Here is a 23,808-nt window from a genome sequence, read left to right on the forward strand (position 1 = left end):
GATGCCTGTGGAGTTATCATTTGCAGCTTCTTGTTGTATAGCTGAAATAATAAAATTTAACAACTGTCATTACTCTTACTTGCATGAAGAAATTATTTTGGAACCCATTTCTATGTTTGTAATTTTCAACAATGTGCAATTACTTCAATGGGAAAAGAATGTCAATCCAACAAAGTAAAAATAGTATTTTTTTTTAAATCATTCAGCAAACCAACTCTTGTAAGATCAGGAAGTCTGAGTCTCACCTTCAGGTTTTCTGTGAACACATCGTCTCACCAGCAGAACCAGTAACACCAGTAGAACCACAACACAGACTGATCCAACACATGTCAACACAGAGAGAACAGGAGGAAGAGTGATGAAGGTGGAACCAGGAGGAGAGGTGGATGTAGGTGGAGGTGTGGATGTAGGTGGAGGTGTGGTGGTGTGTTCCCCTAAAATAAAGCAAACACAGTCATTAAGTTGTCGTCACATTGTGAATGTTGAAAGCTGCAGAAACACAGACAGGTGAGTGTGTCACCTGTGACAGTGATCCAGCTGGATGGAGACTCTCCATGACCGCTGATGTCACACTTGTAGAGGCCTTCATCAGACCTGGAAACATGCTGGATGGTCATGTGACCTGTAGGCTGCTTCCTGATGAGGGAGCCATCTTTATAGAAAGCAGCTGGGAGGTTGGAGGGAGTGGTCTTTGTTTTACAGAGCAGAGTGACGTCATCTCCCTTCATCACAGGGAGGACAGGACTCTGCAGGATCACTGATCCACCTCAACACAGAGACAAACTACAGCATTTCATCCATTTACACACAGCTTCATCAACACTAACTCCACACACTCAGCTTACCAGTGACTGTCAGGTTAACCATGTTACTGATGGGACCCTCTCTGGACTCACACCAGTAAACTCCACTGTCTAATAGGATGATGTAAGTGACAATGCAGGAAGGATGAACTAAACTAGTTGGCGTTCCCCACTCCTCACATTCAGCTCTGGTTTCTGTGCTTGTGTTTCTCCTCAGAGTCCATCCAGCAGAGCTGTCGTTCTCCTCACAGCTCAGAGACACAAAGTCATATTCAAAGAACTGAGAGCTGCTGGGACTCACAGTCAGACGAGCTGTGAGGGTTAAAATGAAAAATCAATTCTCTGCTTTACAGCAATTTTCTCCTAACTATTATGGTTGTGAAATGTATTTTGCTTATTCACTTGTTTCAGTTTTGTATGCAAGCACCATTGTGAAACATGAACCCAATCAGGTCATATCAGTGAGCATTTCTCAGGTTTAAACTGTGACAGAAGAAGGTTACTGACCTTGGTTTGTTGTGCAGCTCAGCAGTGAGATCAGAACTAAAGAGAAATGACACTCAGGTTGATTTGAGGTGAACATAAAGAACAACTCCACACAAACAGCTGACAAATACACAAACTCGCCTCCCTGATATATCTGCTCATTTTCTCTTTGATGTCGCCAGCATGTTTCAGTAAGAGCATTCAGAGTACAACTCCAAGCATAGTGAAAGGGCTAAACTAAAATGTGGATATTTTATGACATTTTGTATTACAACATGTTATAACGTGCTTTAATAACACTGTAGGCTGACCTTTGGCCAATGTCCTTGATGCCTTACCTACTAAAATGGTGTATTTTATTATCTAGATGAGTAGCAGAATTGACTGAAATTATGATTTGTGAAAACTTTACATTTTAAGACATATTCATGCAGTTTGTGAGTGAAACTTTATGGCATTATTGTGACACCATATGGCATTGTACTAAAAAATATGTATATTTTGTTTCAAAGTTTTGTTTCAAAGCTCCCTCCATGCTCTTTCTATATTAATCAACATGGTTCATTGCATTTTTGAGCTTGGGCCCTAACAATGAGGGTCAAATGTTTGGCCAGCCTTGGTAACTCATTCCAAGGGCTACTATATAGATGTCAAGTTTAAAGATGATGCTTTTAAAAACAATTTAAAAAATATAACAGAAAAAAGAAAGAAATTGTTTGCAGTATACATTTTTGTTTTTTACGTTGGGTGTGACCTTGACAGAAATCTTTACTGAAATTAAAGCAACTCAGTGATATATTTAAAATTGTGGATGTTCAGTTTTTAGCACTTAAACTCCCAGAGAGCAGCCATTTGGCTGACATGGACAGCCAGACATGGACAAACAAATTAAGTGAACTGATTACCTACGTCTTCCCTTGAGGGAGAAAATAAAATTCTGACATTAGAAAATAGGAAACTGTTTCAAAAATGAAATGCAATAAATAAAAAAATAGAGCTCAAGGAATATCTTTGGACTCTTTGGACTCTGTAAATGCTTGGAATAAAATACAAAAAATGTTTCCTTCTTAATCTGGGACTCTCCACCATTTGACCTTAGAACTGAAGAAGCTTCTCGAATGAGAGGTGAAACGTCTTCAAGCAACTTAAAGAAGTCCAGACGCTTTTCTTTGCAAGCTCCTTTGACTACGATGACCTGGATGACTGAGAACCTTCACAGACATATTTCCTTCTTATTATAGTTATCTCAAAATTGGGTCAGTATAAGCAAAATACCCACTGCATTTCAATAACACAGTAAAGTCATGTGTCCACTGTGCAGCTGTGTTGATATAATGAGTGAATGATTTGAGCTTTTCACTGCCTGCTGTGTTTCCTCGACTCCTGAGCAAAGATAAAGAGTCAGTTCAGACCTGCAGTTGGTCCTCGTGGTGTTTGAACTTGAATTCAGCCTGATTTGTTTTTCATGTCTTCTCCTCCATCATCAGTTATCAGGAGAGCAGACAGTCAAAGTACAAGAATTCAAACAAACACAGAGATTCTACTTACAGAGCAGACACAGCACAGATGTTTCCTTCATCGTCCTTCTCACTCATTTGAGCTTTTTTTCATTTCTGTCACTGACACCAAGTAATGCCCGCCCTCTTCCTCTGAGTCTGTGGTCCTTCTGTTGGTTCAAAGACAGTGAGTGGGTACTAAATTCTAAAATAAGAAAAAGGTGATTAAAATTGCCTTTTTACAGTTATCAGTTCCCTCAGATTAAAATAAATCATAAAAATTAAATGTCCTCTGCTCTCAGTGATCTGTAGTTTGGTTGATGAACAAATCCATGTCCATGTAGTGGACGTCCCCCTCAGTGAGAGAGGCAGATATGAGCTGAAACACAGGAATCAAACCAGGGACGCTGCTGTTATGGAGCTGAACTGGAACCATTCAGACACTGAGGCCCTCTGAACACATTTTAATTACAGCTGTGCAGAGACACACTGATGACTGACTGGAACACTATGATTCACATTTTACATGAACACCATCCTCACACATGTTTATATATGGCCACTAGAGGGAGATGTTGGACTTTAAACACTAACATGGATACAAGCAGATCATCAGTGATGCTTCCACATTTTGTTCTGGAGAATAAACAAGCTGAGCATTTGCAGTTCCTAATAAAATGTCTGCAGTTCATTTAACTCGTTTTAAAAAATATGTTTAGTTAATTTAGTGTTCATAATTATTATGATCAGACCAAGTTTTTACATGTATGGGCATCCTGATCAGGCTGTCCAGTACAGGAAACATATTTAATAGTCAGTCAGGAGTAAAAAGTGCCCTCTTCCTGCAGGTTGTACTTTGCTGATCAACACATTAATCTCCAACAACTCGTTTGTATGTTGAGTGTTATTCAACGACAGTAAACATGAACATGAGAGAGAGGATTGATTATGTTAATAATGTTTAGAAAAGTTGTGTACAGTCTGATTATGATGATGATCAGATAACAGAGATAAAGATGAGGCTGATGGAGGCAGATGACTTTATAATCTGTTCATGAATTAAGTCGAACATTTGATCAGTAACTAAGTTATAGTTGCAACAGTGGAAACAGTCATGTAATGTGCAAGTGATTGTTGTACCTCGACATTATATCCAGGTACACCAATCATCTGGATTTTCTTTGCTACACTTTTAGAAAGTTTGCTGCTTTCCCTTTATGCCAATATGTGCAGGAACCCACATTAACTTGATTGCTCTGCAATATTTGTATTGTGCTACTTGTTGGTAATGTGCTACTTGAATCTAAACATATTGAAACCTTCCTCACTCTGACTTCCTCTGCCCAATCTAGTGCCATCAGATTTGCCATTAGTTTTCCTGCTTAAACTGCTAAATTAACTGTCATTCTTCCATTTTTCGTAATATTTAAATCTGGAATAACAACAGATAACCTTAATATCAAGTGTTTTATAAGCATCTGTTAAGATTCTGACATATACTGAATATTCACTTTTTTATATATTTACCCACCTCTTTACTGTGTAGCTATCTAGGCAGTAACATGTCCAAGGATCCATGGCGGAACAACAGAAATAGCAATGGTGGGACGGATCATAATGTTCCTTATAGCTGTTTCTGTTTACTTATCCTGAATTATCCAACCAAACTACTGAGCTGTTTCGTTTTTCTTTGTTTTTGACAAGGTTGACATGATCTCAGCCTGTAACACAGAAATTGGAGTCTTAAGGCTTGATGATGAATTGTATCTAATTTCCTTAGTAAAATCTTTAAAGCTGAACCATAAATGGTAGATCCATAATCAAGAATTGATCTGATTATCCCTGTGTGGATAGACTTTAATGGCATTTTATCTGCACCCCATTCTCTGGCCCTCAGTCATCTAAATATATTTAAAATCCTTTTACATCTTGTTGTGCATATGTTTACTGCTAAAGCAGATTCCCAAATATGTAAAATGATTTTTTCTTTCTATAGCATTCTCATATAATTTAAGATTAATATGAAGACTGTATTCCTTATATGTAAAGATGATTCCCCTTGTTTTGGATAAAGAAAATCTAAAGCCCAGTTCTGAGGCCCAAGATTCTACATTGTGTAATGCCTCCTGTAAGTTGGCTTTGATGCATCCTATATTTCTTCTCCTCTTCCAAATAACACATTTATCTGCGCAAGGTGAGACACCCACAGACTTTTTTTTTATTGCTAAAAGTATAATTGATCATTGTTATAAAACTAGACTAACTCCCTTAAGGGGTACAAATTCTACTTGATAATTTGCACTTAATTCTTTCCCCTTTCTAGCACTAATACTTCTGTAAGAAATGTCTTATCCACTGAAACATTTTACCATTGATCCCCACCTGTTTCATTTTAATCAATAATCCTTCTCTCTTTTTTTCTTTCCTGTCCCCATGCCTTGTGACCAATGTTTGCTTTGCTACTGCAGTTTACAGTTGTACTGTACATGTCTGCCCCCCCCCCCCCCACACACACACACACACACACAAACCCCCGTTGTAAATCAATAAAATGTTGATCACAAAAAAATAATGCTTTTTTCTATAACATATCATATGCTTTCTTGACATCTAGAAACACTAGCCCAATGACGCGCACCTGCTCTACAGCGATTTTAAAGCGGCAGAGTTTATTTTTACCTTTAGAAGATAAATTATTGAAATTAAAGAATGATATTCAGCGAGTTTAATTATTTTACAATGTAACACAAGTACATTGTAAGTAACTGTAATTAAAATATCTAAAAATGAACAGTACTCAGTTACTCTACTTTTTCAGTGGAAATAAACAACTCTCATGCTGTATTAAAAGCCAGTAAATAAAAATGCGTTTTAAGATAAGATTTAAAAAGATTGACAGTATGAGCCTGTCTGATGTATAGGGGTAAATTATTCCGCAGCTTAGGCGCTACGACTGCAAATGCTCGATCACCTCTATGAACCAGCCTCGACCTTGGTACAGCTAAAAGCAATGATCACTTGATCTAAGAGATCTAAGGGGGGTATAAGTCTGCAAGAGGTCAGACAAATACCCGGGAGCCTGTCCATTCAGGGCTTTGTAAGTCAACAATAAAATTTTAAAATTAATTCTGAAGCGGACAGGGAGCCAATGAAGGGAGGCAAGTACCGGGGAAATGTGTTCACATCTTTTAGTACGTGTCAGAAGACGAGCTGCAGCATTCTGGACCAACTGCAGCCTTGCCAGGCAGGTCTGGCTGACTCCAGCGTATAAGGAGTTACAATAGTCCAGCTGGGATATAATAAAAGCATGAATCGCTCGTTCAAAGTTTTTAAAAGATAAAAATGATCTCACCTTAGATAAAAGCCTCAGTTTGAAGAAAGACCGCTGTACGACTGAGCTAATTTGTTTTTCAAAGGTGAAATTGCTGTCAAATATAACCCCCAAATTTTTGGCATGTGATTTGACAAAAGGCTCAAGACTGTGCAGGTTAAAATTAGAAGTGTTGGGATTGCCGCTTGGTCCAAAAATGATCACTTCGGTTTTGTTCTCATTGAAGTTAAGGAAATTAGAGGCCATCCAGGATTTATCTTCACCGAGACACTGAAGTAAGGGTTCTAGTGAGGCAGGACTGTTTCCCTTCAATTGAAGATAGATCTGAGTATCATCGGCATATGAATGAAAACAAATGTTATATTTTCTAAAAATTAGACCTAAAGGCAGCATATAAATAGAGAACAATATTGGCCCCAGTATAGATCCCTGGGGAACACCACAAGTAAGGGGAGCTGAGGAAGAGATAAAATCGCCAAAACTCACAGAGAAGGTCCTGTCAGACAGGTATGACCTGAACCACTCTAATGGGGTGCCCTTTACACCACAATGCTCCAACCGTGAGATTAAAATGCTGTGGTCAACAGTATCGAAGGCTGCGGTCAGATCTAAAAGCAGAAGTACAGCTGAGTCACCTGAGTCAGTGGCTAATAAAAGATCATTAAGAACTTTTAAAAGTGCAGTTTCTGTGCTATGAAGAGTTTTAAAACCAGACTGAAACCTCTCGAGAACATTGTGTCCATTTAGAAAAGATTGCAGCTGAACAAACACAATCTTTTCCAAAATTTTCGACAGGAAGGGGAGCTTTCAAATAGGCCTGAAGTTAGTGAGGACGGAGGAGTCAAGATTAGGTTTTTTAAGTACAGGCTGTACAACAGCATGTTTAAAACAGGCTGGCACAACACCTGAGCTAAGGCTGCTATTAAAAATAGCTAAAATGTCAGAACTGACAACCTTAAAAATCTTTTTTAGAAGATGTGTTGGAATAATGTCATTTGGACACGATGATGTCTTTGTGCCACTACATACTTCCTCCACCTGATCAAGACACACAGGCTCAAACTGATCAAAAACAGCAGAGCAGGTGAATATTTTAGACACGTCATGTGAAGGCAGGGCGATCATAGATCGAAGCTGTTTTATCTTATTGATAAAAAACTGCAAGAACCTTTCACAGGTGTCTGAGGAACTATTAATACAAGAAGCTGGGGAAATATTCAGGGCAGAGTCAATAATTGAAAAAAGAACCCGAGGATTATTGGAGCTATTCTCAATAACATTAGAAAGAAACCTTGACTTTTCTGCTTTAACAATGTCCTGATACCTGTACAGACTGTCTCTCAACATGAGAAAGGACACCTGCAGCCCATCTTTTTTCCACTTACGTTCAGCCTTCCTGCACTCTCATCTGGCTGAACGAGTGGCCTTATTTATCCATGGGTCTGGTCGTGGTTTCGAACTTATAGTTTTAAAAGGAGCGACCTCATCAAGGACAGTTTTGCATTTATCATAGAAATTAACTGTCATTTCCTCGGTACAAAAGCCAAGGGGAGATCTTAAAACTTTTCTAAAAGCAATAGAAAATTGTTCTGTTGTAGATGGGTTAAAAACATGACAATGACGTGTTGAAATAAGAGGTGTAAAATGGCGGAGAGATAAAAGTATGTCAAACACAACAGGGCAGTGATCAGAAAAAACAGCATCACATATTTCCATGTTTAGGACCGGTAACCCTAGAGACAGCACAAGATCCAATGTATGACCCTGTTTCTGGGTTGGCCCTGACACAAGTTGAACAAGACTGAAGGAGTCTATCAAGCTTAAAAAGTCTCTGGCCAGTGAATGAGAGGTACAACACACATGAATATTAAAATCTCCAACGATTAAGATTCGATTGTAGCTTGGCACAGTTCCAGCTAAGAAGTTTGAAAAGTCTTGGGTAATCAGGGTGTACACCCCACCACTGGCATCGTTGCCCACCTCTCAATTTTAAATACACGTAGACATTGAGGGCTAGCAGGAGGGACCATGCGCTTACCTGCTGCTCTCTGGCAGGTAGCTCCAAGCCCTCCTGGGTTTTAAATGCACCTTAGAACACACATGCATCAACATTACAATGAGCGGGTGGAGGGAGGTTTGGAGTCTTCTCTCACCCCCATTCTCTGCGACCTGCTGGAGCAGGGGGGCTAGGACTAGGAGGAGGAGTTGGCCGTCCGACTGCGGTCTGGAGTGTGGAGCCTTCCTGCTGCTGCGGAGTCGGGGCGGTCTGCCTCCCCCCACCGCAGGGAAAAGGGAAACACCACCTGGGTCTGGGTGCAGTTCCCCCCTCCAGGGGCGGGGGCACCTAGACCCGGTTTGTAGAGTACGCTTGGGGAGTGTGATCGTGTGTACAACGTCTCTTTATGTCTGTCTCCACGTTGGTTGAGTGTGGAGTAAGTGCATATGAGAGCATGAGGGTGGGAATGGATGTTTGTATCTGTGTGTGCCTGTATTTCTGTGTCTACAGTGGGGCAAAAAAGTATTTAGTCAGCCACCGATTGTGCAAGTTCCCCCACTTAAAATGATGACAGAGGTCAGTAATTTGCACCAGAGGTACACTTCAACTGTGAGAGACAGAATGTGAAAAAAAAATCCATGAATCCACATGGTAGAATTTGTAAAGAATTTATTCGTAAATCAGGGTGGAAAATAAGTATTTGGTCACCTCAAACATGGAAAATCTCTGGCTCTCACAGACCTGTAACTGTCACGGCTGCACAGCAGTCGTGTGGTGAATTGAGAAAAGGATCCAAGATGCAGGCACTGACTGGGGTGCGAGTGAAAATTTATTTGCAGAGGTGATAAAGTGACAAAACAGGAAGAGCAGAGCGGGGAGTAAACAAACCTAAACTGGGAAAACTAAAGAACAAAACTTAAACCAGACACTCACGGGAGGAGCGAAATGCACAAAGAGAGATGGCAGAGAGACGCAGAATGAATACCAGGTAACAGAATAATGCAGACTGACATGGAGTTAAACAGACGACGCAACAGAGAGCACAGGAAAACACAGGGCTTAAATACACGGGGAGTAATCAGGGAATGGGCCACAGGAGGGAGACACAGCTGGGAGCAATAAGGCTAACGAGACAGGGGAGAGGTAAAACTGAACACACTGACATGAGACATGAACTTTCAGAATAAAACAGGAAACTAACAGACACAGAGAATCAGACAGGACACTGAACATGACAGGCAGACTCATGAGCAGACACAATAACACCATGGACAGACAGAGGGAACACAGAGAAGTGGGAGCAGGCAGGCAAAGAACAGAAACCTAACAAATGGCAAAATCACAACAGAATACACACTCGGAATGAACAAAAGCATAAGGAAACACAAAACACTGAGTCCTCAGACTCAGGACCATGACAGTAACGTCTTCTGTAAGACGCTTTTCTGTCCCCCACTCGTTACCTGTATGAATGGCACCTGTTTGAACTCATCATCTGTATAAAAGACACCTGTCCACAGCCTCAAACAGTCAGACTCCAAACTCCGCCATGGCCAAGACCAAAGAGCTTTCGAAGGACACCAGGAAAAGTATTGTAGACCTGCACCAGACTGGGAAGAGTGAATCTACAATAGGCAAGCAGCTTGGTGTGAAAAAATCAACTGTGGCAGCAATCATCAGAAAATGGAAGACATACAAGACCACTGATAATCTCCCTCGATCTGGGGCTCCACGCAAGATCTCATCCCGTGGGGTCAAAATGATGATGAGAACGGTGAGCAAAGATCCCAGAACCACACGGGGGGACCTGGTGAATGACCTGCAGAGAGCTGGGACCAAAGTAACAAAGGTCACCATCAGTAACACACTACAACGGCAGGGAATCAAATCCCGCAGTGCCAGACGTGTTCCGCTGCTGAAGCCAGTGCATGTCCAGGTCCGTCTGAAGTTTGCCAGAGAGCACATGGATGATACAGCAGAGGATTGGGAGAATTTCATGTGGTCAGATGAAACCAAAGTAGAACTTTTTGGTATAAACTCAACTCGTCGTGTTTGGAGGACGAAGAATACTGAGTTGCATCCCAAGAACACCATACCTACTGTGAAGCATGGGGGTGGAAACATCATGCTATGGGGCTGTTTTTCTGCCAAGGGGACAGGACGACTGATCCGTGTTAAGGACAGAATGAATGGGGCCATGTATCGTGACATTTTGAGCCAAAACCACCTTCCATCAGTGAGAACTTTGAAGATGAAACAAGGCTGGGTCTTCCAACATGACAATGATCCAAAACACACCGCCCGGGCAACAAAGGAGTGGCTCCGTAAGAAGCATTTGAAAGTCCTGGAGTGGCCTAGCCAGTCTCCAGACCTCAACCCCATAGAAAATCTGTGGCGGGAGTTGAAAGTCCGTGTTGCTCGGCGACAGCCCCAAAACATCACTGCTCTCGAGAAGATCTGCATGGAGGAATGGGCCAAAATACCAGCTACTGTGTGTGCAAACCTGGTAAAGACCTATAGTAAACGTTTGACCTCTGTTATTGCCAACAAAGGTTATGTTACACAGTATTGAGTTGTATTTTTGTTATTGACCAAATACTTATTTTCCACCCTGATTTACGAATAAATTCTTTACAAATCCTACCATGTGGAGTCATGGATTTTTTTTTCACATTCTGTCTCTCACAGTTGAAGTGTACCTCTGGTGCAAATTACTGACCTCTGTCATCATTTTAGGTGGGGGAACTTGCACAATCGGTGGCTGACTAAATACTTCTTTGCCCCACTGTATATGTCAGGTTGGGTGTCAGGCGTCACCTCTCTGGGGACATCTCAGGCCCTCCAAGGTTTGGAGGCCTATCTCCCCCTACCACCACTTCCCCTGCCAGTGGCGGACCCCCTCAGACATCGGTGCGTTGGTGGTTCTTTGTGTCCGGGGATGGCCGTCCAGGTACACACCGGCTCACTCCTTGGCGGCCGCTTATCGGGGCCTGGAGCCTGGGGCTCGCTCGGGCCACTTCGGAGGTGGGGTGCCCCCGGCCTCTCGGCCTGGGGCTCGGTCACTCAGGCGCAGCTGGCTGCCGGCGGAGCTCACGGGCGCGTCACTGCAACTCCCCCTGGCTTCTGGTCTCTTGTGTTCTGGGGGCCTCTGGATGTCTGGAGTTTTGATCTCCTCCACACCTGCTTCACGCCCTGGAGGACGGGGCTGTGGCCCCCCCACACCCTCTAGCAGATTATTACATGAAGGAACCTTTTAAAAAACAAAAAACAAGCGCGTCCATGCTCACAGGTGTACACACGGGTGATCACACCCACAAACTACACCCTTTTTGGCTCCTACCTCAAAGCACACTGTGTTCTGTTGATCTTATGTGCTGCACAATAATGTTTAACATTTAGTATTTACTGTCATATTCCCATATATCATTGTGATGTTGTTTATTCTATTACTCTTGTTCTCTTCTGCTTGCTTTCTTTTTTCTTTCTCAGCAGGTGATCCAGGTGATTGATATATGCATTTTTTTTCTCTGCCCGTTCTGTTGGTTTTTGTCTTTTGCCCTTCTCCCCCGTCCCTCTTCTCAGCTGTTTCTCTTTCCCTCTTTCTTTCTCCCCTTCTTTCCCCCAGTCAAGTCTGTCCCGTATTCAGTAAGTGAAAATAAAATAAACAATAAAAGGTGAATCAAATGGACCATTACGGCAAGGCTGGGATGGTCAGTTTGGTAAAGTAAATCCGTTGGGCATCTTTCTTTGCCTTTAGACAACAATTCTGAGGGCAAAAGAGCCAAACAGGACAGGCCAGAAAAAAAAAAAAAAAAAAAAAAAAGAAAAGTCTTGGGTAAAATCCTTGTGGTATTTTGGAGGTCTGTATACAGCTGCAACGAGTGTCGGGCGGGGATGCCCCAATTCAAACGCCAGAAGTTCAAAACTAGAATATGAGTCAGTCAAGAGGTGTTTGCAAGAGAGCTTCTTCCTAAAAACAGCTGCCACTCCACCACCACGCCCAGTGATCCTCGGCACATTAAGATACTCACAGTCATGCGGTAAAAGTTCAGTAAAACAACTGGACTCACCGACTCTCTGCCAAGTTTCCGTTAAAAGCATTAGATCCAGCTCCCGATCGGTAAAAAAGTCCTTAAGAATAAAAGTTTTATTTGCTAGCGATCGTGCATTAACAAGACTTAATCTCAGTGGTACAGGTGGCTCAGCGGCCGATGTGGGTGCCCGACCTATCGGCCGTAGATTCTGAGGGTTTACTCCACCTGAGCGAAGACGGGGGGGGGGACACGCTGGCGTGGGGTTATTGTCGTAAGCCCGACAACAGGTGTCAGGTAGGTGTAAGCCGTGTCCAGAGAGTGCCAGTAGTTGACGCGGTCAAATCCAGTTGGGATAGGGTGAGGTATTTTTCGAAATTGTGTCCAGGTAGCCTTCATTCTCACCAATAAGCCACTGCGTTTCCCACGGCGTCTACGGCGCCCTCTCAGTTGAGGTAGCGCCGGAACGCAACGGAGACAAGCTGGAACTCCTGACAGGAGTGGTGGGGAGAAGGTTCCCTGATATCCACGATTGCAATAAAGAGTTTTTAACTGAGAGGATCTTATAGCAGCAGCATTTGACGATCATATACAAGCAGAGAGTTAGCATGTTTTAAAACAAAGTAAAAATAAAACACTAGTACAAACAGAATCAGACGGCAAGCCGTACACACTGGCGCCATCTTGATGCCTTATAAAGGACAGTAACTTAGTTAACTTAGTAAGGTGTTACACCCAACACTGCTTAGGATACAGTAGCATATTTACAAATGGGGTTGCTATAAACTACAAAAAAGGAAAGGTGAGGAAAAACTTCATATTTGTCTATGTTCCAGCCTCTGTGATTTCTACATAGTAACATCTGCTTTAATATTTACACCTCTGATGAAATTTTATTTTGATACCAAGATTGTTTGCTCAGAGTCAATAATTGCAGATAAATACTTTATTCACTGACATGTTTAACCCTTTAAGTATTTTTTTAGTATTTAGTATTTATTTATTTATTGTCATTGTCAAGAACAATGAAATTGCGTTTGGGGCTTCCATACAACCCAAAAAAAAGAAGAAAATAATAAATACCCCTTAAAACCCAAGTGTACATATTTAACCCAGTGTGACTCCAATGCAATAAGACAATCCTTAGCAATAATGTTTGTAGAAATTCAGACAAAGACCTGAGAAACATGACAAAATACAACAATGCAACCCATTCAATATTATTGTACTGTGAGATATGATATCAGATATGATAGTTATCTATTTAAGAAAGAGGGGGGGGGGGGGGGCAGGAGGGGGAAGAGAATAAAGATATGATGCACCAATGCAGACCAGTTCATTGCTATTAAGAAGTTGGATATGGTTATTGTCCGTGAGAGGGGGGCAGAGAGTTCAGGAGCCTCACAGCCTGTGGATACAGGCTGTTGGCCAGTCTGGATGTTCTGGCCTGTATAGACCTGTACCTTCTCCCTGAGGGCAGCAGATGGAAAAGGTGGCGCGCAGGGTGATGTTGGTCCCGCAGGATACTGTGCACCCTCCTCAGACAGCGAGTGGGGAAGATATTACTGATCTCTGGCAGACTTGTTCCAATAATTCTGCCAGCTTCTTTCACCACCCGCTGGAGTGCTTGCTGATCGGCCTTGGTGCAGCTGGGGAACCACACTAGAAATCCATACGTCAGAACGCTGCTGATGGCACAGTTGTAGAAGTTCAACATCAGAGATCTGGGAATGTGTGCGCTCCGCAGTCTCCTCAGGTAGTAGAGGCGCTGTTGGGCCTTCCGTACAACTGAGGTGATATGGTTGCCCCAGGACAGGTCCTCGGTCACAGTTACCCCCAAGAATTTAAAACTGCTCACCCTCTCCACCGCCTCACTGCCAATGAAGAGAGGCAGATGGTTGTTATGACCCCTCTTCCGGAAATCTACAATGATCTCCTTGGTCTTTTTGGTGTTTAAGACCAAGTTATTGTCGTGGCACCATGACTCTAGTTGTTGCACCTCTGTCCTATAGTTTGTCTCATCATTGTTGGATATAAGACCTACCATAGAACCAAGTCCGCCAGAGCTTATATTATATTTTTACATGCTGTGGAGCCATTTTTGGGAGCATTTCAAGTTGCTATACATCAATACAACCATTATAGCCCAAATTTCAATAATATGTCTGCATTAAGTGCACAGTAATTACATAAATTGCAAAAAGTGCAATAAACTACAAAAAAATTTAAAATCGTTTTTGTTTTTTTAACATATATTTCTAGTTAGAGAAATTTAAGAGGCTTATCCCTCAAAACCCTAAATACAAAAAAGTTGCACAAAATAGTTTCCCACCACAGAAAATTTATTTTGAGTGTCTTCATAGTTTAATTTTGAAATACACCAATTTTTATACACTGCAGGAAAAACGAAAATAAATATTATAGTACAAATTTGCAAAAAAGCAGCATATGCATCAAAATAAACTATTTCCAGCAGTGCAATATGAGTCCTAAGCATCCCAGAAAAGACACAGAAAGTGATAAACTCAAACATAACTTTTAAAAACACCAGTATAGGCCCTGAGGCCCTGATGGTAAAAAAGACTACATTTCCGCAAAAATGACATCACTTCCGGTTTTAGGCAGGTCATGGCGGACATGTGAAAGTTCGCGCTGACGTCTATTCCAACATAGGAAGTGTTATGAACAGCTGATCGGAACGGCAAAGCGTGTTTCTGGAATATTATGTTTTTGTTGCTGCAAGTGCTTTTTATGCAGTTTTTGCAAAGCTATATGTGGAAGGAAACCGTGACCTAGGACAAGCTGATGGCATAAGATGTAAGTACAACTCCTCCGGTTTCATATGCAAAAAAATTTTTTGCGCTAGCTTACGCCGTTGCAGTGCTACCGGGATTTTAAAATAGTTATGCAAAACAGAGCGTGCCCGCTCCGATCAGTTTTAAAGGGTTAATGGGAGGAGCTGTGAGCTGAGCTAGTTCAGGAAGTCCAGTGTGATTCACATGTTCATTAGTTCGTAGTTTATCAGACACTAAAACACTACAGACTGAGTCACTATGAATGTTTCCCAAGTGAAGGAGGAATGAATAAAGCATGATGCTTTGTGGAAACTAAAGTCAACTATTGAAGAACACTGTTCACATCTGGGTTCTTTCTCATCCATGGTAAAAGCTGCTGCTCAGACTCTGGTTATTTTTTGGACCAATATTTGACTTTTGATGCTCACATCAAGGTTGTGACCTATTTGCTTTTTCGATTTAAGAAATATGGCTAAAGTCAGGACTGTAGTCTCCAAAGCTAAATTGGACATGATCGTTCATGATCATTTCATGTCTCTCCTTTACCCATATACCCGATTTTATGTTGTGTTTTAGTTCAGTGGTGGCATAGTTTGTGATCAAGATGATTCTGTAACAATAGCAACCCAAAGATTTTCATACTCATGCCATCAGTAGAAAAAAAAACAACTCTTTATTGACTTTAAGAAGAGGTGAAAGTGATACAAATAAATAAGTGAAACAGTTATAAAACTTTTTCACCATGCCAGTGGCTGCTGGTTGGTTTCTAGCTGACTGAGGAAACAAAGAGGCAAAACTCTTCAGTCTCAAACACAAATAAATGAAGATTTAAAGACACTGGTTGATGCTCCGGTTGTTTTTAGGCTGAGGTTGTGGTTTAGTCTTTATTCTTTGTTTTCTTCAGTTAAGAAACGTGTGTGTTGTTAGGCCAGAACCAAACCAGAAGTCCAGTTTTCCCTTTGTGAAACCCACAGAAGTCTTGTTAGCATGTGGATGTCCTCTGGTCTGAGGTGCTGGGGGGACCAGTTAGAGGCCAGCAGCTGGACATCAGTGGTTGGACTGGTGTACTACTTCAGTGAAGAGTAGACGACATCTGGCTCTGGTTTAAAGTCTGAACACAAACACAATAAGTTAAAACAACAGGAAACATGATTACAAGCTTTGTAGTTCAGTAAAGAACTCCAATCTCCACCTCTCTGCATCACACACAGTCCCAGTTCAGACTTTACTGGGAACCAGCTCAGATACAAATCACAGAGCTTCCATACTGCTCACACTTTAACTGCTTCTTCGAACAGCCCACAGATCTGTGCTGATCTTTAACCTTGATCACATGATTTCTTCTACTGTGGTTTAGTGTTTCTTTCTCTCAGCTTCAGATGTGTTTAGTGTAGTCTGCAGCCTGAACTTTATGCTCACAGTTACTTTTAATTCATTTGAAAGCCTGATACTTAGCCTTGTCCACCCTAGTTATAAAACTCAGAAACCAGTCTTACTTGTTATCATCTATCGTCCACCTGGGCCTTACACAGAGTTTCTGTCTGATTTCTCAGACTTTATATCTAATTTAGTTCTCAGCTCAGATAAAATAATTATTGTGGGTGATTTTAACATCCATGTAGATGCTAAAAATGACAGCCTCAACATGGCATTTAGTCTGTTATTAGACTCAATTGGTTTCTCTCAAAATGTAAAAGAACCCACCCACCACTTTAATCACACTCTAGATCTTGTTTTAACATATGGCATAGAAACTGAACATTTACCAGTGTTTCCTGAAAACCCTCTCCTGTCTGATCATTTCCTGATAACATTTACATTTACAATAATTGATTACACAGCGGTGGAGAGGAGACTTTATCACAGTAGATGTCTTTCTGAAAGTGCTGTAACTAAGTTTAAGAATACAATCACCCACTGTTATCATCTTCAATGCCCTGTACCAACATAGAGCAGAGCAGCTATCTGAACGCTACTCCAACAGAGGTCGATTATCTTGTTAATAATTTTACATTCTCACTACGTACGACTGGACACTGTAGCTCCTGTGAAAACTGAGGTCTCTAATCAGAAGTACCTGACTCCGTGGTATAATTCTCAAACACGTACCCTAAAGCAGAGGACTCGTAAGCTGGAGAGGAAATGGCGTGTCACAAATCTAGAGGATCATCATTTAGCCTGGAGAAATAGTTTGCTGCTTTATAAGAAAGCTCTCCGCAAAGCCAGAACATCTTACTATTCATCACTGATTGAAGAAAATAAGAACAACCCCAGGTTTCTCTTCAGCACTGTAGCCAGGCTGACAAAAAGCCAGAGCACTGTTGAGCCAACCATCCTTTTAACGTTAACTAGTAATGACTTCATGAATTTCTTCACAAATAAAATTTTAATCATTAGAGACAAAATTACCAATAATCATCCCACAGATGTAATATTATCTACAGCTACTTTTAGTACCATTGATATTCATTTAGACTCTTTTTCTCCAATTGATCTTTCTGAGTTAACTTCAATAATTACTTCCTCCAAACCATCAACGTGTCTTTTAGACCCCATTCCTACAAAACTGCTCAAAGAAGTCCTGCCATTAATTAATTCTTCAATCTTAAATATGATCAACCTATCTCTAATAATCGGCTATGTACCACAGGCCTTCAAGCTGGCTGTAGTTAAACCTTTACTCAAAAAGCCATCTCTAGACCCAGCAGTCTTAGCTAATTATAGGCCAATCTCCAACCTTCCTTTCATATCAAAAATCCTTGAAAGAGTAGTTGTCAAACAGCTAACAGATCATCTGCAGAGGAATGGTTTATTTGAAGAGTTTCAGTCAGGTTTCAGAGCTCAGCACAGCACAGAAACAGCTTTAGTGAAAGTAACAAATGATCTTCTTATGGCCTCTGACAGTGGACTCATCTCTGTGCTTGTCCTGCTAGACCTCAGTGCAGCGTTCGATACTGTTGACCAGTGTTGGTCAAGTTACTTGAAAAAAGTAATCAGTAACTAATTACTGATTACTTCCCCCAAAAAGTAATCCCATTACTTTACTGATTACTTATTTTCAAAAGTAATTAATTACTTAGTTACTTAGTTACTTTTTAAAAACACGATTTACAACCTGAATAGGTGATAAAGCGATAGATCTTTCAGCCCAATTCTACTTTTTCTACATAATCCATCATACAAAATGTAATCAAATGGAAAAGTCTCTTTTTTTTAACTTGTTTTATCAGTTTTAATCTTTTAACTTTATGCATCAAGCAAAAATTTAATTATATGCAACATTCTCTGACTTGAATAAATTAGTTTAACATTTAAACTTATTTTCTACACATTCCAGCACATAAAATAAAATATTTTTTGTGTTTACACTCACTCTTTCAAATAGATGCAAGTAAAACACAGCAGAAAATAAATAAAGTCAAAGACTCAGCGGTCCTGTTGCTCTATTTTCACCTGTAAAGCAGGACTGCGGTAGGCGGAGGTTTACTCTGGTGCAGGTGTGCCAAGGTTAGTTGAAGAATCCGCGAGTTTCTCTGTGAATTTCCCATTACGTCATAGCACACTCGGTGCTTGCTTGGAAGTTTAGGGGTTTTTTTCGCTGTAAAAAGAAGTTTTCTTCCCACGCACGATGGACGCTAATGTTTTTGTCACTTTTTATGGAATCAAACTCAAAGTAAGGTCAGTACTTCCACGCTTTAAACGCTGCACGCTCATACTCTCTCCCACAATCATATGATCCATTGTTGCTCTGCACACAGCTGTTGTCACTAACGGCGCACTTGCTTACGTCACTGTCGTGAGACATTCTCGCAAAAAATCACGGTTTTAGTAACGCAGTAACGCAGCATTCCTACGGGAAAGTAACCGTAATCCAATTACCGTTTTTGCAATAGTAATCCCTTACTTTACTCGTTACTTGAAAAAAGTAATCAGATTACAGTAACGCGTTACTTGTAACGCGTTACTGCCCATCTCTGCTGTCGACCATAATATCCTATTAGAGCTATTAGAACATGCTGTAGGTATTACAGGTACTGCACTGCAGTGGTTTGTATCATATCTATCTAATAGACTCCAATTTGTACATGTAAATGGAGAGTCCTCTTCACACACTGAGGTTAATTATGGAGTTCCACAGGGTTCGGTGCTAGGACCAATTCTGTTTACATTATACATGCTTCCCTTAGGCAGCATCATTAGAAGACATAGCATACATTTACACTGCTATGCAGATGACACCCAGCTCTATCTATCCGTGAAGCCAGATAACACACACCAATTAGTTAAACTGCAGGAATGTCTTGAAGACATAAAGACCTGGATGGCCGCTAACTTTCTGCTTCTTAATTCAGATAAAACTGAGGTTATTGTACTCGGCCCTGAAAAGCTTAGAAATATGGTATCTAACCAGATTCTTACGCTGGATGGCATTACCTTGGCCTCCAGTAACGCTGTGAGGAACCTTGGAGTCATTTTTGACCAGGACATGTCCTTCAACGCACATATTAAACAAATATGTAAGACTGCTTTCTTACATTTGTGCAACATCTCTAAAATTAGAAATATCTTGTCTCGGAGTGATGTTGAAAAACTAGTTCATGCATTTATTACTTCCAGGCTGGACTACTGTAATTCATTATGTTCTGGCTTCTTAAGAGTCGCCCCTCATGTTATGTAATGTTATATAAGTTCATGGAATCTTTATTTGTTTCTGGCACACTGTTCATTTTATTTTGACATCCTACCGGAAGTGCTACTTCTCATTACTTCCTGTCTAACGGGAGCTGGACGGTTTGCTACTCTTGAGAGCTCTGAGCCCTCACTCATGTGCGAATGCTCTGGTGGCTGCCCTTGCTATCAAGAAAACCTGTGTGTTTCTCCTCTCTGATTCTCTGCTGAAGAAGTGTTTCAGAATACATCTCTTGACAGGTACTTTTTTAGTATCTACTTAACTGTGATACTATCCAAGGCGAACTGAAAATCTCATGTCAACAAACTGCATGCCACCGATTGGATGGTAAGTGGCGTCCCTCGATGAGTCACGAGAGCATCTTGCCATTTTTGAAACCCAGCAATGGAAATAGCTACAAAAAAACATTGTGGTCCCCAAGTCTGACAAAATGCAAAAGGGGATTTTGTTTGTGACAGTGATGAGAAATCTGATTCACAAGTCAGAGCTCTGAGCTGGAGTCCTGATGTGGTTAGCTTAGCTTAGCATGGTGAATGGAAACAGGGTGAGCAGCTAGCATGTCTCTGTCTAAAGTGAAAGATAAAGAGCAGCTGTACCTGGACCATGTTCTGATGGTGTTTGGTAAATAACTGACATATTCAGTTCTCACAGATGAATCAACTGCAGCTGCTTCACTCTCTGCAGAATAAAATACATTTAATTATTGCAGTTACAACTGCAACAGTGCTGTGATATTAATTACTTTTATGCAGGTTTTGCCAACGAGCACACAGAACAGCGAGGTGCCTCTGAGAACAAGAAAAGTAAACGACCACAATGTTGCCATTTTTTTCCACACTGACGCGCTTCACCACAAAGGTCAAAGCAAACATGTTCTCACAGCATGAACACTATTATTAGCCAAAAGAGAAGTGTCTTGTGCTTCTGAGTATATGTAGCTGGTGTTATGAAGAGGTGATGTTGATTCTTCATTATCATGAAAACACACTGCAGGTTGCTGTGACTCACACAAAATTTTGCTAAAGACAAAAAACATTAACAAATTAATTTTGTTCAGTTTGAAAGTAATGTTTACCGGGTGTTTTAGGAGAAAGACTAAAAAAATATGATTTTGGTTGTTAAATTCAGTTTTGCGTTCATCAGGAGGAACAGAGAGAGCAGAGAAGCCGGGAAAAGTTTTTGATGCATAAAATATAGGAAATACAGGCGTAAGTGACCAACCACACTCACAGAGCTGTAAGCGTTCATCATCAGGCTGAAGCTTCAACACATTAGGATGTCACAGAAACGACAAAATTATTAACTTTATTAAAGTCAGACTAAGAATTTAAATAAAGACGCTGAGAAGGAATTTAAAATGATCTCCAACTCCAAATGATGTCTACATGATCCTTCCTGTTTTTAAAATGAACAACCCTGAGACTCACCTTCGAGTTTCCTGTGAACATATCGTCTCACCAGCAGAACCAGTAACACCAGTAGAAGCACAAAAAAGAATGATCCAACAAATGACAACACAGAGAGAACAGCAGCAGAGGTGGATGTAGATGGAGTTGTGGATGTAGCTGGAGGTGTGGATGTAGGTGGAGTTGTGGTGGCGTTTTCCCCTAAAATAAAGCAAACACAGTCATTAAGTTGTCGTCACATTGTGAATGTTGAAAGCTGCAGAAACACAGACAGGTGAGTGTGTCACCTGTGACAGTGATCCAGCTGGATGGAGACTCTCCATGACCGCTGATGTCACACTTGTAGAGGCCTTCATCAGACCCGGAAACATGCTGGATGGTCATGTGACCTGTAGGCTGCTTCCTGATGAGGGAGCCATCTTTATAGAAAGCAGCTGGGAGGTTGGAGGGAGTGGTCTTTGTTTTACAGAGCAGAGTGACGTCATCTCCCTCCATCACAGGGAGGACAGGACTCTGCAGGATCACTGATCCACCTCAACACAGAGACAAACTACAGCATTTCATCCATTTACACACAGCTTCATCAACACTAACTCCACACACTCAGCTTACCAGTGACTGTCAGGTTAACCATGTTACTGATGGGACCCTCTCTGGACTCACACCAGTAAACTCCACTGTCTCGTTCAACGATGTAACTAATGTCACAGGAAGAGTTAAATGATGTTCCCCACACATCTCCACACTGAGTCCTCTGTTGTTTGCTTGTGTTTCTCCTCAGAGTCCATCCATCAGAGCTGTCGTCCTCCTCACAGCTCAGAGTCACAAAGTCTCCTTCAAAGAACTGAGAGCTGCTGGGACTCACAGTCAGATGAGCTGTAAGCGTTAAAATTATGATATGCTTTTGTCAAAATCTGTTTTTCATCAGCTCAATAAAGTGCTGATAAAAAGCCTTCAGTTAAACTTTCCTCTGCATCACATCTCGAGTGCTGACATATGACATTATCACTACTTGAACAGAATCAGGTCATATCAGTGAGCATTAATCAGGTTTAAACTGTGACAGAAGAAGGTTACTGACCTTGGTTTGTTGTGCAGCTCAGCAGTGAGATCAGAACTAAAGAGAAATGACACTCAGGTTGATTTGAGGTGAACATAAAGAACAACTCCACACAAACAGCACTAACAACTGGACCGCTATGATGCCTCCAATACTACAATCATTTCAACAGCAGATGCTGAAAAGCAACTATTGAAAGATCTCACGAACCTTCTGTTTCCCGTACCTCTAGTTTGGCATGCATTTTTAAAAAGCAGCTCTGAAAATGAGCAACATTGTTTTAACAGCAATAATTAAAATAATTATTTTATTTGCACTGACTATACTGTGGGTATTTACAAAATATTCAGTGTAATTAAATAACACAGTAAAGTCATGTGTCCACTGTGTAGCTGTGTTGATATAATGAGTGAATGAGTTGAGCTTTTCACTGCCTGCTGTGTTTCCTCGACTCCTGAGCAAAGATAAAGAGTCAGATGAGACCTGCAGTTGGTCCTCGTGGTGCTTTGCGCTTGAATTCAGCCTGATTTGTTTTTCATGTCTTCTCCTCCATCATCAGTTATCAGGAGAGCAGACAGTCAAAGTACAAGAATTCAAACAAACACAGAGATTCTACTTACAGAGCAGACACAGCACAGATGTTTCCTTCATCGTCCTTCTCACTCATTTGAGCTTCTTTTCATTTCTGTTACTGACACCAAGTAAAGCCCGCCCTCTTCCTCTGAAGATGTCCTCTTCCTTCATTTGTACAGAGACAGTGGTACAGCTGATACTACAGGAAATAGTATGCCATGGAGGGCCAGGAGTGACAAAATGAATTCATTAAATAGACCCTTAAATATTTAATTATTTTTTCATTAATTAATTACATTTGGAATTAATTAATTATACAAATATTACAATAATTAATTAGATGGCCATTAATTTCATTTAAAACATTCAATCAATCAATTATTTATTTATTTAAATTTTTATTTAATTAACACATTTAATTAATTATTGACCCATTTAATTAATTATACAAGCAACCAACGAAGACCTGGAGGCCTGGCTCTCATCAGTGGATAAATCTGGCCTTCCTGGCAAGTTTAAAGCCTGGATTTATCAGCAAGAAATTCTAACCCGGATTTTGTGTCCCCTCTTAGTCTATAAAGTTCTCATCTCAACAGTGGAAGGATTCGAGATGAGGATCAGCAGGTTTCTGCGCAGGTGGTTGGGTCTGCCTCGAAGCCTTAGTAGCATCACTCTGTATGGTCATAACAACAAGCTGAAGCTCCACTTTAGCAGCCTAAGCAAGGAGTTTATGGTGAGCCGTTCCAGGGAGCTGCTCCAATATTGGGAGTCCAGTGACCCCCGGGTTGCCCTGGCTGGAATAGAGGTTAGGACCGGGCGGAAGTGGAGGGCTGCTGAGGCTGTTGAGATTACAGTATCAAGGATGCAGCAAAGGGTGATAGTGGGTACAGTGGCCCAGGGAAGAGTGGGCTTGGGTAGCAGTAGAACACCTAACTACAACAAGGCACAGGGGAAAGATAGGCGGTCGCTGATCCATGAGGAGGTGCGAGCAGGAGTTGAGGGGAAGTCAGCGTGCAATTGAGGCAGCAGGGGGCTTGGACAAAATCGGAGCAAGTTGTAGAGTGTGTAAAAGCCACTATGGTGTGGTGTCCCTTTAAGACATCCAGGTCGAGGGTTGATGGTGTCATCAGTTTGTGCCACT

At 41.2% G+C, this 23,808-nt stretch overlaps 1 protein-coding gene and 1 pseudogene across 1 annotated transcript; one reads left to right on the forward strand and one right to left on the reverse strand.

Annotated features, from left to right (window-relative positions):
• Window positions 1–225: 225 nt before the first annotated feature.
• Window positions 226–22,776, reverse strand: LOC146578652 (Fc receptor-like B). Its single transcript, XM_085268999.1, has 5 exons — window positions 22,715–22,776; window positions 22,116–22,151; window positions 21,647–21,910; window positions 521–766; window positions 226–434 (listed from the first exon to the last, which is right to left on the reverse strand). Exons 1-5 carry the CDS (start codon window positions 22,743–22,745, stop codon window positions 226–228), a joined length of 786 nt encoding a protein of 261 aa, XP_085125125.1. The 5' UTR covers window positions 22,746–22,776.
• A 45-nt stretch (window positions 22,777–22,821) lies between these two features.
• The window catches only part of LOC146578653 (uncharacterized), a 563,460-nt pseudogene continuing 562,473 nt past the window's right edge, over window positions 22,822–23,808 (forward strand).

The sequence above is a fragment of the Mchenga conophoros genome, linkage group LG3, assembly GCF_057382185.1.
Source record: "Mchenga conophoros isolate Kocher_MC1m ecotype Shallow Benthic linkage group LG3, M_conophoros_male_GT1.1, whole genome shotgun sequence".
Taxonomy (NCBI): Eukaryota; Metazoa; Chordata; class Actinopteri; order Cichliformes; family Cichlidae; genus Mchenga; species Mchenga conophoros.